The sequence below is a fragment of the Astatotilapia calliptera genome, chromosome 23 (genome assembly GCF_900246225.1).
Source record: "Astatotilapia calliptera chromosome 23, fAstCal1.2, whole genome shotgun sequence".
Lineage (NCBI taxonomy): Eukaryota > Metazoa > Chordata > Actinopteri > Cichliformes > Cichlidae > Astatotilapia > Astatotilapia calliptera.
In genome coordinates this window covers 32,127,397-32,145,531 of record NC_039323.1, presented here as the reverse complement: position 1 = coordinate 32,145,531, position 18,135 = coordinate 32,127,397, and the positions used below count along the sequence as shown (strand labels likewise).

Here is an 18,135-nt window from a genome sequence, read left to right as displayed (position 1 = left end):
ACGTTGTATCTTTGTGTCTTATATTCAGCAAATATTACTCTCCTCCCTCTGTAGCTCTCACGAACTTTTGTTCTGTTTCGAGAAGTATATTCCAGTTTCACTGAGGAGTGCAAGTACAGATTTGGTAAATTAAGGTGAATTAAGATAAAGGTGAACAAATGTCTTCACAGACAGTCAAGAACAAAGGACTTTGTGGTTTCTATAAAGGTCTCAGAAAACAAAAACATCACTGCATAGAGTATTTAACAATATTGTTTATGCTTCTTGTTTTCCACCCACCTACATACATCTCTTATAGTGTGTCCTCCTTCTCTTTTCTTCTTCTTATCCAATTATCCATAATTTTCCTGGGGATTATCAGAATCCTGGATTTACCCTCTGACCGATTCATCCTATGACAGTCTCGAGAATGAGTTAGACAACAGCAGTGGTGGCTCACCAGGCCTTTGCAACAGAAGGTGCCTCCAGCCTAAACCCCTACAAGGCAGCTTGGACTCCATCCTCACATTCAGTGATTACGACCAGGATACTGCACCAGAACCAGGTCTCAATCCACTGGGAAGACACAGAAGACAGGAACTAGACCTCTCCAGCCCCAGGCAGGATGCAGCAACTGTGGACACCTCTTCCACCCTGGAGTCGCTGTCCCTAGAGGGTCGGAACATGCAGCGGCGGCGTTCAGAACCAGCTATAGCATATGTGGCCAAGTTTCGGCCATGCGCATCAGCCAGCACAGATGGTGTCACTGGTGAGGATGAAGACGGTGAGGAAGAGCTTTCCAAGGAGCCTAGCAACCACACAGTCACCAGAATGTACTCCAGAGTTCAAAATAGGAGGTATGGAGGTGAGTCTGGGTTGGAAGCCAGCTCCTCCAGCCTCTCATCCACCCCCACCTCCCCTGCACCAACCCGCTCCTCCCCTGATTCTCTAGACTCCCTAAGTGGTGACCAGACCTGGGCAACCAGAAGGGGCCTTTACCCAAAAAAGACGTATCTGCCATCCAACTCCTCCTCTGGATCTCTTTCCACCTCTGTCCCTTCTACACCCCTCACCATCAGCTCTGTACTGGCCTCCACTGAACATGCAGAGCAGGAGATTTGCCCCAAAAATTCCCCACCCAAAGAACCCGTCAGCTGGGGGACATTAATGGGCTGTAGGGGTCTCCACCCAAATTCATGGCTGAAGAAAGACCGGAGACTTTCACTCACCCAACAAGACAACTTGGAGAAGCAAGAAGAGGACAAGACTGCAGTAAGTGAAGCAGTGGTATGTGATGTTTTTATGTAAAACCGCAGTTTGGGTGTAAAATCATTCAAATCCACATTTTCATCCCATATCATATTCAAAACAAAACATTTAAATGCAGTCCCATTTAAATGTTGTGTTCAATCATATGCCTTTGTTTTGAATTGCTTTTGGTCAGTGACATTTGACCTCTTCCAGTGGATTACAGTTCCTTATCCTCTTCCAGTAGTTGACCAGGGAACCTTTGTGTTCAAGTCACACACCCTTCCTTTCCTACCAGAATTTCAAAATGAATTTATGCAATCAAAAAATGTGAAGAATCAACCCGTGTGATTTAATGTCCTAAAAATCTTTCTGGACATTAAACATAGTTTAACATAAGTGGGGTTTTTTTTTTTAAACATAGTTTGTTAAAGAGGTAGTGAATGAAGTTCCGGCTGTACTTTGTACCTTTAAATGTATCCAGGCAAATCATTAAGATCTCGCTCTCTCATTTGAAATGTGGCCTCTAATTAGGAATGTTTCTTGAGGGAAAAAGATCTAAAAACATCTACGCCCACTGTTTAACTGCTACCCCAGAAGGTATTGTGTAATGCACTGCAACAACACACCACCAGAGGGCAGTATCAACCAGATGCTGTTAGTGAGCTGTGAAACATGGCAATAGCAAGTATTTTGACTTTAGTTCTGCTGTGTGGACTGCTTGCCTGTAAAAAGTTGTGATTAAGGAAGGTAACACTTTAAAAAATGGATCCTCATTTCAAGTTTCATGTCTTTATCCTGTTTTCCTTCTCTTACCCCAACCGGTCACAGCGGATGGCCCCGCCCTTCCCTGAGCCTGGTTCTGCCGGAGGTTTCTTCCTGTTAAAAGGGAGTTTTTCCTTCCCACTGTTGCCAAAGTGCTTGCTCATAGGGGGTCATATGATTGTTGGGTTTTCTCTGTTGCATTATTATAGGGTCTACCTTACAATACAAAGCACCTTGAACCAACTGTTGTTGTGATTTGGTGCTGTATAAATAAAATTTAATTGAATGGAATTGAAGTTTCGATCCAGAGAACCAAAGCCAAGTATATGCTTACCATTAGCAGCACTAGCACTAGCAGTTTAGTTATTTGTTCTGACAACCCTACAGTAGGAGTGTCAAACAATTAGGCACTTTTCCATTGTGGAGGACAAAAGGTTTAAACTTGTCCAGGCCTTAAACCTCACGTGTGTTCTCCCTAATAAATGCATAAAAATAAGGCTTTTATGAAAACACTGAATACAAAATTGCTTTCTTGAAAATGTAGAGTTCTGTACTGAATGTTATATAAAATAAACTATATGCAAAGTGTCTTTGAATGGCAGAGATGCAGAAATGTCTGCATGTAGCACAGAGCCATGGCACATCACAAGCAAGCACAAGCAGAAATCTTGGACTTATAATTTATGAACATTCATACTACACAAAGTCATTAAGCAATAAACAATTAAATGACAGAAAAGTTTCTGTTTTTCACCTTCTACTATAGAAACGTCTGGGTTTTTTTTATGACTACAGTTAAAAAAATAACAAGACAAAAAAAACTGGACAGTCTGGGCGATCAGCTAAGAGAACCTTTTCTGTAATTTTACACATTTAATTCTTACAATTTAAGTCCAAATAGTTATGCTGACAGGTCTTCCTTTCTGACAGCAGCTTTCTCTTTATGATGCAGAAAAACAGTTAAATATGTGACTTCTTTACACTGACAGAAAGCAGCGTTTCAGTTGTCCGGCCCACTTAAGATCAAAGCGGGCTGTATGTGGCCCACCATGTAAACGTCTCACACCACTGACCTACAGGCAACCATTCACTTTGTCCAAAACCTTTTTGGGGGAGCTGTTTTGTGTGACAGGTGGCAGCTTAATACAAAAATGAAGTGCTGTGTTACACTGGTGACATGAATGAGACAAACTAGTGTTTCTGGTGCCAGATAGCTGGAACATTTATTTGGATAACACCTCACCTAGCCTAGACTTTATCCTCTGCTGAACTTTATCCGAACACCACTGACACCCCTGATGTGTGGACCACTTTTGAATTGTGGTTAAGGGCTATAAAACTCCACACAGCTTGATGTTCCTGTGACTAAAGTTTAACGTGCACCCTTCAAACCTGAGACTGCTGGAGCGGTTAATTTTCAGTAAACCAATATGAATTATTACTCTGGATGAATGGATACTGCTTGTGTCCTTTTCAAGTTATTGCAGTGACTGTTGTGGGTTTTTCTTTCTATAATGGAAAGTTACCAACAGTTTTGTCCACGTCAAGGTTTGCCATAATTCAGTTCAATTTTATTTATATCCCTGTTGTATTGCATTATTACGAGTATTGATAATATTAGAAACTTTTTTGGACTGTTTGACCTAAAGCTGACCAAGTAACAGATGGAAGCAATATTCCCTCAGAAACTTGCCTGAACCAGCTCCCCTTACTGTATAAAGACTGTAAGATGGAGTTAGAAGAGCCTGAATGATGAATAGATGAACCTTAGAGGTTAGATTCTCTGGACTACATTAGCTCTCAAAGCTCAAGAACTAAAACTTCCAACAGTTGTTTATGTGATCTACCTTTGTCTCCACCCAGGGAGGGCCTTCTGATAAGTCGCTCACACCTGGGAAACCAGAAAAAGGAAAAGCAGGTGAGAAAGGAGCTGCAAACCTGGTCTCAGGCAGCCAAACCAAACCCAGAACATCCTGTAGACCTCCCAAAGATGCAGGTGGAGCAGGAGGGAGCCATGTGAAGGGAAAAGCAGGGCTCCTCAAGCAGGACTCCTCCAGTCCCCCTTCACACTATCACTCTACAGGAAACCTCCAGTTCCCTAAATCTGCCTGGTTCCATTCCCCAGAGGCCCCAATAACTTTAAGACAGAAAAATCCCAGGAGTGATACCAGCGCCCAGAAGTGTGCTGTGCAAAGTGATGTGACTGAACAGAAGCAGCCATTGCCGTCTGTGTTTTACAAGCACGGGGGGCCATCACTGTCCCTATTCAAGCGACCCAAGTCTCAATCCACAGAGCAGGACCACAACGCCCGGCTATATCAGCGCCGCGGCTCCGAACCGGGACGTCAAGTTGTGGACCGAGCCGCCACCTTCACCCGGGCAAGGTTGCCCAGTGACCCGGGGTTGAAAGTGTCCGGGGTGGATTCACAAGGAGGCACATCAGAGGCCCGTTACTGCCTCTCCCCCTGTGCCACCAAAGCAGTGCGGGACTACTTCTCCTCTCACCCCCAAAGCAATCCCCAGAGCAGCCACCAGGTGGTGCTTGCCCTGGTGGAGAGCCGCAGGGAGTGGGTGAAGAGATGCAGCGATCCCACAGCAGAGCCAGACTTTGACCAGCTCCTGTTTGCTGAAGAATCCTACGTTTGATGAGTTGGTGAAAACAAACTGAAGTACAGCATCGCTCCAACAAGTGGAACAAACAGAGCATTTCAGTTTCAGCACAGTGGTCGTATCATAACCTTAAAATGAACTCCGTCATCACACACTAAGGCTTTGGTGTCACTGGGAGCATTTTGCTATCTGGAACACCACATGAAATGTAATCTGTTGGCTAAGGTGGACATGGAGCAAAAAGTAAAAGTGTGTTTGAGTTTTTGCTTAGTGCTTAATGCCAATAAAGTAAAGTGAATCTCCCCCTAACCCTTTGCTTAAATGTCCTAAAGGCTGGGTTTACACATGCAAAAAGTGTTCTAATGTATAACCAATAAGCTCAAATAACATTCATTCTGATCAAAGCAGAAAAATTTGTCTTGATTTTTTTTTATTTTTTCCAATGTACATCAGGCCAAAGTTAAAACCTGCCAATCTAAAACACACCTGGCATTGCCTTCTTCATAATGAACAAAGACTCACTCAGAGAAATGCCTTCTGGTTAACTGCAGCTCAGAAAAACTGTGTTGTTTTGGTTCAAGTCCCACCCAAGCAGCCTAAACAGATTATGGGCAACATGCAGTATTTGGTATCACATGTTACTTCAACCACAGTTTTGCAGAAAGCAGGTGGTACAATCATGTTTATTGAAATTAATAGTCATATTATAAATAGTGTAAATGCAGCCTGGGTACACACTGTGACTTTGCCTCTACGTTTTAATAGTCTGGTTCTGAACTACAGCTCAGTCTGTGTGTTGATCGGTAGTTTGGCTTCAGCTCAGTTGTTTACAATACTCAGAAGTATCGTAAATGTGTAGGTAGACTAGTTTGTGACATGTTGGAAAGGTATAAAAGCATGACATCATTCAGTATATTTAAACAAACCGTACGTGTATATCCTGTATATGTGAAGAATGCTCCCCAGAAATCAAGCATTGCTCGGGATCATGTCGACTGTTAGCAGCTTAACTATTTTCCAGCGTTAATGCTTTTTAGTGAACAGATGTAGTGTTTGGATAAATATTAACATGGAGACGTTTCTGATTACAGTCAGCTGAGCAGTTCATTTCTAATGCTTCTTGGCATTAACACTCACATCAGCCTGCTGTGATACTGACGACTGCAGCAGCAACATTTAGAGCTTCTTGTTTTGTTTTTGTTGCCAACAATGCTGTTCACATAAGCCTGTACTGATTGAAATTAATCATGTTTTATGAGCTTTACATCTTATGCAGCTTAAAACACCGAAACAGGCCACAGGACTGTTGCTTCCTAATATTGTCTACTGCCTCCTTGTTATATATGTACATGTATTTATACGCTGTCACTATACTTTTGCATATGCAAATAAAATGAGCTGAAATTAATTGTGTGCTTACTGCTTTAATTTGGGGAGATTTCATGGGAATGGATACCTTAGTCCTTTTTTCTTTGTACAAACAGCACATTTAACGTGACATTAAAGAACCAACAGTTCAGCACGCTGTTAGAAAGAGGAAGTTTTATTATTTTTCTTTCATTGTTTAACGCAGATGGTTGTGTGTACACAAACAAGATGAAATTGTTAAGGTTACATGAAGAATCTGATCAAAAATAACAAACATTTTTCAGGGGACAGCAGAAGAAATCTGTAAGGTGTTGAACTTCTTGTTGTTCAATACATGAACATTTCAGTGAGGTGTACCACCTTTTCCTTCAGCCTTGTTGAGTCGACATTTATGGAAGTCCAAAAATACCAAAATCAAAAAGTTCCGAAAAAAAAAAAAAAAGAATTCCAGTAAATGCAACAAAACTATTAAAGTGTTTAGAAAAACTGACAAAATTGGCATAATTTTATTTTATTTTTTAAATACCTGACACTTTGAACTGAAATCAGTCAAAGTGTGATATGGGAGGTTTATGATTCTACATGATTTTACATACCAAGTCACATTTCTTTTGGCAGTTTGGGTCCTCCGCCAACATGACTAACTGTTCATGTGAGGAAGTGTGTACATTTCCAGAAGGTCCAGCTCTGTGCTGAGATATAAACGTGAGCTCACATTGTAAATTTAGTCACAATTAGGAAGTTGGGCAGGAAGAAAAGGTACAACAAGTAAGTAACGTTTTTATTATTTTTTTTCCCCAGGCAGTGATTCAAATAAACAGAACAGACAGCAGTTTATATCTCATAAATATTTTGATTCCACATTAAGGGCTGCAGGTTTCTCCTGTAAGCCGAGCATTACAGCCTTGTTAGTCTAAAAAATCTTGCGTACTGCAGGTTTACATTCTATAAAAAAATTAATTTGAAAGTCAAAGTTGCATACTTGAGCTTCCTGGTTTTTGAGAGCTCACTTTAGTAGGCTATGACTTTATTATTAAAAGAAAGTGGGAAAGAGTTCTATGGCAGATTCCACCTACCATCGTCTCTGTGCGCATGTGTTGTACCCTCACTTTCTACACTCATGTTCTCAGCCACATGTTTCCTGTTAAGATGATCCATCTTTGGTCTGTCGGATGTCGGCTACACTCTCTGGAACCCTGGCTACCATTCCCTCCAGAGACTTCGTCAAGCAGATCTGGCAACCCAGACGAGATCTGCAAAGGGGAGGGGAGATGAGAAGCATGTTAAATTCAAGTCTGATGAAGGATGCTTCTCATTTTTAGACAGCCATGAATGTGCCATTTGCTTTGAAACTGAAAGCTGCTTTAACAACAGTGTCCAACATTGTTTGCAAATAAAGCTGATATCCCAAGTGAAAGAAAGCTCTCATGTTTAGTCCTTTGTCTCTCAATGATTAACTGATCAGCCCTGACAAATCCACCAGAACTGATTCTTCTGCATCAGCCAGGCTGTAGGACTACTGTGATAAAAGCTTCAGCCTCTAATCATTTATCCAATCACTTGCCTTCAATTAACACAAAAAGAAATAATGAATCACACAAAAGCTGACATAGCCAAGATCCACGTTCTCCAAACACTATTTAAAACATGGCCTTGCAGTTATATAAGCAGAGTGTCGATAAACTATCACATCAATTAAAATCAGTGTAATGACAGTTTAGCACAGTGGCCTTGTGAGTGTTCACGTGTGCTTCCTTACGTGTCAGTCAGGCCGTAGGCCAAGTCTAGCATGTCCATTTCCTCGTCTGTGATGGGCCCCAGCTTCTTATACATCTCCTCATCAAAGATCAGATGGCATGTGGAGCACGCCAGTGTTCCCTCGCACGCTCCTACAACACACACACACCTTTAGAACTCCACACAATGGATGAGAAGTAGCTCACGCACATACATGCAGCTCTCTGATAAGTCCAGGCCTGTGAAACTCGCTCTGTGCGTACCAAAACCATCAAAGTCGAGGTCTTCATTGATGACAACGTCTAGCAGAGAATCTCCAGGCAATCCCTTCACTGTGATCTTCTCCCCGTCTCGGTTGATGAAGTTGACCGTCACCTTGTTGTCCGATCTGAGACAAAAAAACCCATGACCTTAGTTTGATTGACAGGAACACTGGAACCCAACTGTTGGACTGATAAACTTACAGGTTTTACGTATTTTACGTACGTTATCCAGTTTCCCCTACATAGCACTGCACAGTCCAACTGCCAGAGGTCACTGCCCTCTGGTGGCCACTACTGATAGTTACATTCAAGTCAAAAGATGCCTCAGTGCCCTAAAGAGAACATCTACTGTTCCTTATTTTCTGTCATATACTGTTACTGTGGTGGAGACTCATGACCAACAGCTACAGATAATGAGATCCCTAAAATTTCATCTCATGTACACTGCATCATACAAGCTCCGCCCACCTGCATCCTAAAGAATAAGAGTAAAGAAACACACACAAAGAGATCATGAACTTGTTTAACCATCCATCCTTCTCTGGTTATCATTTTCAGGGTTGCGGGGTCTATCCCATGATATCCAATATTTAACTACATTTACAGCATAAGGCCACAATGAAGGAACAGCAGGGACCTAAAAATAACACGTACAAATGAATTTTCCTGTCTATCACTCTAAGAGAAAACTACAGCACAAACTTTGCCAAGTCCCAAGTTTTAGTCTAAAAACTGATACCGGATGCCAACACTGAGGTCAACCTATTATGCTAATTTCTAAACTTATAATTTCATTATTCGATAATGAGTAAATACTCATCATTTACATTATACTGGTCCATAGTGAAGCTCATTAAGTCATCCTGAAATAAGCTTGTCTAGCTCTCTTTAACCACCTTTCTTCTGCATGGTGGGGGGTATATGTGTGCTGTGCACTGAAGACTTGTGTGCATGAAATCAGCACTTTTATTCTCTGCTATTTACAATCAATTCCATTTTATTTATATATCACCAAAACACAGTAACAGTTTCCTCAAGGTTATATAGTAAAGACCCTAAAATAATACAGAAAACCCCAACAATCAGACGACCCCCTATGAGCAAGCAGTTGGTGACAGTAGGAAGTAGGAGGCTGAGGGAGGGCGGCCATCTGCTGCAACCAATCTAATTACAGTTCTGTGTAAAAGTCTTAAGCTACCCTCCATGTTTATTTTATTTTGCTTCCAAGGAGCCAGACTTGTCATTTTCACAGCAGTTCTTCAGATTTTCTGAAGGTCTTTCAAAGTTTGCTTTGGCTGCTCTCTCACTCATTTTCAGTCCAGACCTTGTAACTGACACAGGACCTGATAGATGGACCTTCATCCATCTACTGTCCAATGAAGCCTCATCACAAAAGCTCTTAGTGTAAATGTGGCTGTCACAAAGAAGCCGTTCTTAAGGAAGAGACAGGGAGAAAAGACTGGGGTACTTCAAGTTACACAAGAACCTGAGTGAAAAATCAATAAATCAGTACACCCATTTCTCATATTCCTACAATTTTTTTAAATGACAGATAGCTTAATGCTTTTATTTTGTTGCAATTAAATTCCCAACATCATACCAATTTCTCCCTTCATGCTTCTCTTCGGGAGGTGAAGTGTGGGTTAATTTAGGTTAAGATCTGGTTAAAGTCCTCTCTTAATAAAGGACTTCTCCAGATTAGCTCTCTGTAAACTGGCAAACAATAACTTTTTGTAGACTTCTGCTCGTTCTGCAAATTCCATTCAGGCTTTCAGATTTTTACAGCTGATGAGTGCAAATTGCAGTATGACCTCTCGCTGTTCTCCAAGCCTTATTGTTGCCATCCTTGGACAAGCCAATCCATGTAATACATGTAGCTCAGTGCAAGAGGTTTCATTCCTTTTCAGGATGTTCTGTACTGACATAGTGGCTGTGCCCAGTGTGTCTGAAAATCCTGTGATGGACTTTCCTGCTTTTAAATGGCCCTGCTATTTTGACACTTTTGAGGATGGATGGATGGATGGATATGGCACAAATATATAAAATGCAATCGATCGCTTTACTTTCTAAAATTTCCCATTTATAAGTCCTTTATGGTCTGAGATTTCAAGGAAAGTGCATGTCAGGTTACAATGTAGTTTCAGAGGGGTTTGGGGTAATGACGTACCTACGACATAGATTTAACGCACAAGCCCCCTATAATCCGCTTTAAAAACAAAACCTTGTTCATGCTCTTTCCTGAAAGGGCCCTGCACTGCACAACCTCTCAGGACAAACACACTCGCACTTGGCATCAATCACGTTAAACTGGTTAGTTAAGGGAGGGCGACGTGAGGACACAAGGACAGTGTCAGGCAGTTTAAGGCAAGCCTGGAGAAAAAAAAAAAAAAACCTTCAACCTAAGCACAAGGTCAACAGTCATGGTGCGCTCCAACAGGGTGGCTGGCACTGGGAAGCCCAGCTGTGGTAAGAGCCTTGTACCTGAGTGGGAAGATGGCTCACTTTCACCTTGGGGACACGTGAGGCTTCAGCCTGCTCCTAAGAACATCAGCTGCACACGTGTGGTGTTCTTAATCACTTTGACTTCAAGCACCACTTTTTCTAGGAACTAATATTATGACTCATCTTGCCTCATCAACCCAATTACACACTCACATATATTTTACTACACATTTCGCCCCTCAGTATTTCAACACATATTGGAATATTGGCACATTTAAGTTGCAAATTAGTTCTCCTGAGACCTAAAAGCACGTAGACTTTCCTCTCCTTTGCTTTCTCCCCGCTTGTCCATTTAAACTGACTTAAAGTAAATGGCCCACCGCTAGGCTGGAATTTAAGTGTTTCTGCTTTGTCGTTTTGAAAAACAACATGAGCCTAGTTTCAAATGTTTTGAAACAGCACGACACAAAACACCCTGCTCTGTGAAAGGGACATTCTTTTCTACATGATTTTGCATGCCAGGAATGCGCTGGAAAGAAGAGCCCCAATAAATTGCACATTTTTTGACTGGAGTTTGGCGTGCGGCTCAATCCATCACCAGGTTAGGGAGTCCTGTTAATAGTAGGTGTTTTAGTAAAATAACCTACCTGAGAGGCTGAGTGCCGATGGAAAAACTCCTTTGTTTCGTAGGCCAGGTTACTGCCGACGCCTTCCTCGAATATTCACGTAGACTATTCTGAACCAGCCGTCTTAACGTTGTTACCAAAGCCATTTGAAGCACAAAAATGAAGCTGGAAAACTAGCGGAGAGGATTTACGAGCTGCGAATGGCAGACACCTGTCGAGCGCGTAACTTCTCAGCAGAGACCTAAAGAAGTTTGACTGAACCGATCGAGCAGGCTAGTGGGGCTAGCTTGTTTTAGCTGCAAAAAGTCACTCTGTCACTGTCATTGCATAACGTGAAACATATGGCAACTGCTTGTTGTCTAAGACCCCAAATCAATCACCTGACAACGCAGTGGAGCACCAATGATACTCCACAACAAAACACAAAGTTGACAGATAACTATCAACACCGCCCAGGGTTATGCAGTCAAATCGCAAACATGACTCTCTGTGTGTAGTTCCTGACAAACAAAGATCAATCAGGCGCAGTACAACTTCCTGCCATGTCGTCAAAATAAAAGTTTTAGCTACTAACATATTGTGTCCATCTATGGATAATAATTTGATACCCACAGTTTAAAATAAAATAAAACCGTTATCCTAGTGGGAGTTAATAAAAAACAAACGTCTTGGCTTCCCTTCATGATTAGAAATGTATTATTTTGCTTTTAGTTTGAAAGTCATTGGCGCTAACTTGATTCCGGTAAGAACAAACGTCCCCGTGCCCGCTTACGTGAGTGTGTAAACTAGCCAATCAAACTGTACTAACGCTCGTTTTAAATTACCGCGTCAGCCGGTAGTGCGGAGTTAGCACGTCTCCGAGTGGAGGGCTGCTTACGGAGTCACCGCCCCGCCGTGTGTGTGAGTATAGACATCTAGAAAGTTCAGTGTGTTTCCTAATAAAGGTCAAATCCTTCACGCGTTACTCTGACCAGCGAAGAAGCGCAGTGATGTCAAAAATGACCTTGAACTTTTGAACTGTTTTTTAAATCATCTTTGAAGCACCACGAGTTCACGAGAGATATTAAATCTGAGGCATTTCAGAAGAATCAAGTTAGAAGTTACTCGCTTTTTAATCATTGCTAATAAAAAGTGAATATTAACCACCATCTACACCCCATGTCCTGATGGCTACAGGGTTACAAAGTTGAACAAGCGCTCTACACCAACATCAAAGGTCTGTGAAATACCTCAGTCACCCCCAAAACAACCTTTAGTGGCCTCGAGCGTCACGTTTACCATCTGTTGTAACGTCTCTCTCTGTCCACATTCACAAATATTGATTGAGCTCCCTTGATTAAACCAAGTGCTATTCACCCTTCACATGCTTGCATGCCCTAGAAAACAGAATGCATACAGTATCATAGGATGTCAAGGAAAACTAGGTGTTTGATAACTTTGGGTCAGAGGCCAGTGGCTGACAGTGACAGCCAACATTTAGTGCTGAGTTCAAATCTTTATCAGTTTAGAGTGAAGGCAAAGGTCATCAAATATCAGTCAATAAAGAGCTACAGGAGATTTAGATTAGATTAATCAGTAATCTCTTTAAAAAGGTTTATGACCAAGAAAGACACATATTAATAGGTGGCCTTTTCTTTCTGAACTGCTGCAGCATTCCTCATTACAGCCTCAGGTAAGCAGGATACAAACGAGGTTAAAAACAACTCCGTTAAGGAGAGCCTGGATACATTTGTAGGTTGTATAGGCTTATGAAGAAGAAGTAAAACATTTTCTTCCAATTTCCTTACAGGATGTTCAAGTTAGTGCTACTGCTCCTGGCACTGTCAGGTAAGATCTCACTGCCTTCACCTTTCACTGGTGCAGTAAAACTTGCCTATTTATTTGTGGCTAGATATTTGTTTCATATCATTACTGCTCACCTAATTTTCAGATGATGTGTTTCTGAGGCAAATGTTGTTGCCAAGTCGCAACAACAGTTGCCTCAGGTGCTTTATATTGTAATGTTAAGACCCTGCAATAATAGAGAGAAACCCCAACAATTAAACAACCCCCTTTGAGTAAGCACTTCGTTATGGTGGGAAGGAAAAGCTCCCTTTTAACAGGGAGAAACCCCCTGCAGAACGAGGCTCATGTGGCGGCAGCAATTTTACGCAACCGCTTGGGGGTAATGGGAGAAAGACAGGACAAAAGATGCACTGTGGAAGAGAGGCCGAGATTAATAATGACTAATGTTTAAATGCAGAACGCTTTCTTAAGCCTAATCTTCAACATAAAGAAAGTTACAGTCTCCCGAATCCTTGGGGAAGAGGGGCCTATTTCTCTACATATCAGTTTATGATGAGTTCATGAAATAAGTGCAAAATACAGAACAGATTTTATCTTAGAATCATGCAATTCCGACACAGCAGATCTAGATATAAAAACATTTTGATATCCAAACTTCCATCCCTATATTTCAATTATCTTTAAAAACTAATACAATTATGTGAAACATCAGTAGGGTTCAGTCAATATATTAACTTTCCTGGCTGGTCAGTGTCAAATGTTTTATTTATTTTGAGGTGTCCTTGACATAATTAATGTTGGCTCTGTTGTTTCTTGCCTTGGCAGCAAAACAACTGACAGTAAACATTCTGTATTTCCCTAATGGAAGTACAGAACGTAGACTTTGACCGTTATCATTGATTTATCACACTGTTAAAGAAAGGTCGTGGCCTATATATCAGCATTGCACAATAGTTAATAATTGACCTAAAAGGCCACACATTTATGTATCCATCAACTGGCAAGCTTAGTGCTATAATGTTAATCAAGTCGAACACCAGTGTCGAAGGCAGGGTGTGCAAATGCAGCTTCATGTATATTATAGTTATATAGTGTAACTGTAATCCTTTGCAGGCCTCCAAGCTGTCCCAATCAAAACCCCTAGAGGTTTGAAGAAGTCATCAAGTGATGTCCATCAATTCCTTCCTGATGGCTTTAGACAAGGTACAGAGCTTACTTTTACCTCCTACCTACATGATCCTACTGACACAGGCCAATTTGGCCAAGACTGAAATATCTCAACAACTTTTGGTTGGATTCAAATTACATTTTTCACATTTATTCACGTTCCCCAGTGAATGAATCCAAATGGTTAATGGTTAATGGTCATCCTCTATTAGGGCAGCCAGTAGCTGACATCTCAAGAACTAACATATTATCCTCTCAAATTTGGTAGAGCTATTGAGCCCCCTCAGGATGATTTTTTTTATTGTAATGACTCTTTGCCTTTCTATTCAGTCCCAGGACATTATTGAGGTTTAACTAAAAATAAATTGTTAGGTATTTTTTCATCATGAACAAAGAAATGAACATGATAACCTGTTTAACATGATTTTGATCACATTTAGCTTAGCGAATGTACCCTCTAAGTCACCTCTAGAGTATCGTTATGATTTTAGAAGCTTGTTTACTTCCAATGTCTTTTGTCTTTCAGCCGATGCTGATGTTCCGGTCCAAAGGAGTGGTGGTAGTTGGGTCCGTGTGGAAAATCCTTCTCATCTCCCAGATGGTTTCAGGCAGGGAACCGAACCCTCTATGAAAGTCAGAGATGGCTTCAGGCAGGGAACCGAACCCTTTATGAAAGTCAGAGATGGCTTCAGGCAGGGAACCGAACCCTTTATGAAACTCAGAGATGGCTTCAGGCAGGGAACCGAACCCTTTATGAAACTCAGAGATGGCTTCAGGCAGGGAACCGAACCCTTTATGAAACTCAAAGATGGCTTCAGGCAGGGAACCGAACCCTTTATGAAACTCCAAGATGGCTTCAGGCAGGGAACCGAACCCTTTATGAAACTCAGAGATGGTTTCAGACAGGGAACCGAACCATTTCTGCCTCTCCAAAGAGGCTTCAGGCAGGGAACCGAACCCTTTATGAAACTCAGAGATGGCTTCAGGCAGGGAACCGAACCCTTTATGAAACTCAGAGATGGTTTCAGACAGGGAACCGAACCATTTCTGCCTCTCCAAAGAGGCTTCAGACAGGGAACCGAGCCCTTTTACAGCTTCATCCAAAGAGCAAAAGTGGCATGTCAGGGGGAGATTATCAACAACAAGTGCTATGAGTTCAACCCTACACCGCTGTCCTTCAAGGATGCTCAGGTTAGACTATGTACCATTCCAAAAACATATAAAAAGCTAATCCCCTGTTCATTTAAAGGATGTAAATTAAATGTTTCTCAATCTACAGGCCAAATGCAGAACTCTTGCCCCACATGCCGAGCTTGCTTCTGTAACCAGTGGTGATCTGCATTCCCATCTGATTTCCCTGGTGACCATGGGTGGTAAGAAGAGCCCTGTGCTAACCTGGCTGGGAGCCACAGTCACGGCAAGTTTATCATGTTAATTGGCGACCTATATAGGTATATAAGGTTTTCTCAAAACATGTGGTGCTAAAACAACAGTGTGTTTTTCAGGGTGTTCTCTACTTACTTATACCACAATTTTACTCCAGTTCTTAGTGGCTGTAATGCCAGCAGTCTGGTCATGAGCTGTGTCAATGAATGGAGGCCAAGGAGAGTGTCATCAGATATCTTATCAGCAGGACTGATAGTGTTATTCTTACCTTGATGAGACATTGACCTTCAAACTTTTATCTTAAAGTATTGCAATTGTTGTGTCCTGTGACTAAGTGATGTTTTAAAACAAGTGAAGTGGTAATATGGTCATATTAGCCATACTTTTCTTCATAGAAAGGGTCTCATATGCTAACATTTTATTTTTATTGACAGTTTACAAACAATTGGGTTATTTAAGACTACATTTTGTTTTAACCTTTCATATGTATTCTGCACTCCACAGAACCAAGAGGCGTCATGGGTGGACGGGTCAGAGTGGGGTTTTAGCGACTGGATGCCAGGCCACCCCAACATTCACACTGACAAACCTGTCTGTGTGGAGATGTTTGAGCTAGGTAAGAACCACGCTACTCTCACACTAATTACTAATTTATTCCAGCATTTTCCAGAGAGTAACTTTGAAACACCTCTGCTTTAAATTCAATTCAGTTTTATTTTTATAGTGCCAGCTTGCAGCAACAGTTGCCTTGAAGGCTCTTTATGTTGTAAGATAAAGACCCCACCATAATACAGCACTTTTGTGTTGTAGCTACAGCCTCACTTAATTTGGTGTGAGTTGTTAGGTAATGGCATTGAACTTTAGACCTCGATATTGCCGTTTTATGCTTTAATAGCCTGCTTGCAAAAGTACAGTACTGTTTTATACACTGCTCAAAAAAATTAAAGCAACACTTTGGTAACACATCAGATAAGATTAGATCTATACTGATATGGACTGGTTAATGTGTTAGGAATGAAGGGATGCACGTCGTTTCATGGAATTCAAAATTACCAACCTACAGGGGGCTAAATTCAAAGCCACACCAAAATATCAAAGTAATTAATTGCAGTACCTCAGAACGGCAATCTGTAGTTTGTATTGGCTTGTAAGCATACCTGACAATGCTAGGGAAATGCTCTTAATGAGATGACATTTGGGGGCTGGGTATGACTGAGCTCCTGGACAGCCTTAGGTACAACCTGGCAGCATCTAATGGATGAAAACATAAAGTCCCCACGGTGTTCTGTCGGATTTAGGTCAGGCAAGTGAGAGTATGCAGAACTGCCTGCATACTCTCATCACAGGCCAGGAGGAATCCAGGACCCAATGCACCAGTATAGATCTGACAGTGGACCCAAGTATTTCATCCTAATCTGTAATGGCAGTCAGGGTGCCTTTGCCAAGTCTGTAGAGGTCTGTGTGCCTCTCTCGACCCACCACCAAACTTGTCATTCAGAATGATGTTACAGCAACGTTCTCCAGGCGCTTTCACATATGTCACATGTGCTCAGGGTTTCATCTGTGAAAAACACAGGGCACCAGTGGCGGATCTGCCAATTCTGGCATTTTGTGGCAAATATCAATCAGGCTCCATGGTGCTGAGGAGTGACCGGGGTCCACTAAAGGACGTCAGGCCATTAGACCACCCTCATGAAGTCCGTTTGTGATTGTTTGGACAGAGACATTTACACCAGTGACCTGCTGGAGGTCATTTTGTAGCTCTAACAGTGCTCATGCCATTCCTCCTTCACAAAAGAGCAGATATCAGTCTTTCTTAAGGGGTAATGGCCTTCCCCTGCCCTGTCCAGCCCTCCTAGAGTAACTGTCTGTCTCCTGAAATCTCGTCCATGCTTCAGACTGTGCTGGGAGACACACCAAGCCTTCCGGCAATGGCGTGATTGATGGGCCATCCTGGAGGAATTGGACTGCCTGTTCAACCTCCGTAGGGTCCAAGTCTCACCTAATTCTAGCTGTAGTGACACTGAGCCTAGCTAAATGCAAAACTAGTGAAAAATAGTAAAAAAAACATCAGTGGTCTCCAGCTGTGAAAACATTCCTTTTTTTAGCAGTTGTTTCATTGTTGCCCCTGTTGTTAAACACCAAGCAGTTGAAGCTGATTAACAAGCCCCTCTGCTACCGAACTGACCAGACCAAAAGTTTAGCTGACTTGATTAAGGAGTGTTCATTTCATTTTTTTGAGCAGCGTTTGAATTATGGATTCTACCACTGAAAGGCAGTGGTTCTATATTATAACTTTTCCCGCCTCAAATTGTAAGAGACTTAAAAATAATAATAGTTTGCCAACTAAAATGCCTGATCTTCTTATTCATCTCAGTCATGAGTGCTATATTAGACAAGGGTTCCTTTTGTGAGGCATGTGTCATAAAAGCACCTTTTAAACAAAGCTTTATAGAGTACTGTCTGTGTCACATAAAATTGATAAGACACCTAATAAAAAACTGGGATTATCTTTATCCTGCTGGACTAATCTACTATGATCCTTTTCCTATCCACACTGCAGACAACAGCCGGTGGACTACTGCCAACTGTGATCTGAAGAGAGCGTCCATCTGTACGTACATGATTCCTACGTAAGAGAAATCGCAAAGAAGCAACGTGAGACGGGCTCGCGGGTATCATTTCCTACGATACCTTTGTGTTCCCTGCCACAAGCTGATTGTGCATTCTTGAATAAAAACACAGCATATTACTCATCT

General features: G+C 41.8%; 3 protein-coding genes across 13 annotated transcripts in view; 2 read left to right on the top strand and 1 right to left on the bottom strand.

Annotated features, from left to right (window-relative positions):
* Positions 1-6,010, top strand: part of LOC113015974 (rho GTPase-activating protein 20-like) — a 40,976-nt gene extending 34,966 nt beyond the window's left edge. Inside the window, exons 16-17 of one of the 2 annotated variants that reach the window (XM_026158377.1) lie at positions 362-1,266; positions 3,856-6,010. In XM_026158377.1, coding sequence (XP_026014162.1) covers positions 362-1,266; positions 3,856-4,638 — 1,688 coding nt within the window. In that variant the 3' untranslated portion in view covers positions 4,639-6,010. The remainder of the gene's footprint in view (positions 1-361; positions 1,267-3,855) is intronic. The other variant, XM_026158378.1, reaches the window with a different exon arrangement.
* A 474-nt stretch (positions 6,011-6,484) lies between these two features.
* LOC113015978 (adrenodoxin) lies at positions 6,485-11,552 on the bottom strand. Its single transcript, XM_026158395.1, has 4 exons — positions 11,060-11,552; positions 7,971-8,095; positions 7,730-7,859; positions 6,485-7,223 (listed from the first exon to the last, which is right to left on the bottom strand). Exons 1-4 carry the CDS (start codon positions 11,182-11,184, stop codon positions 7,115-7,117), a joined length of 489 nt encoding a protein of 162 aa, XP_026014180.1. The 5' UTR covers positions 11,185-11,552; the 3' UTR covers positions 6,485-7,114.
* LOC113015976 (alpha-N-acetylgalactosamine-specific lectin-like) lies at positions 9,090-18,128 on the top strand. Of its 10 annotated transcripts, XM_026158386.1 has the most exons (9): positions 11,717-11,938; positions 12,215-12,254; positions 12,690-12,710; positions 12,828-12,865; positions 13,937-14,026; positions 14,517-15,181; positions 15,270-15,407; positions 15,881-15,992; positions 17,940-18,128. In XM_026158386.1, the coding sequence occupies exons 4-9, from the start codon at positions 12,829-12,831 to the stop codon at positions 18,011-18,013; spliced, it is 1,116 nt and encodes a 371-aa protein (XP_026014171.1). In that variant the 5' UTR covers positions 11,717-11,938; positions 12,215-12,254; positions 12,690-12,710; position 12,828; the 3' UTR covers positions 18,014-18,128. The 10 variants fall into 10 exon arrangements, with proteins under 10 accessions (XP_026014173.1, XP_026014175.1, XP_026014171.1 ...); XM_026158388.1 differs by lacking the exons at positions 11,717-11,938; positions 12,215-12,254 and adding an exon at positions 9,090-11,013; XM_026158385.1 differs by lacking the exons at positions 12,215-12,254; positions 12,690-12,710 and having other exon boundaries at positions 11,717-11,780; positions 11,871-11,938.
* Positions 18,129-18,135: the final 7 nt, after the last annotated feature.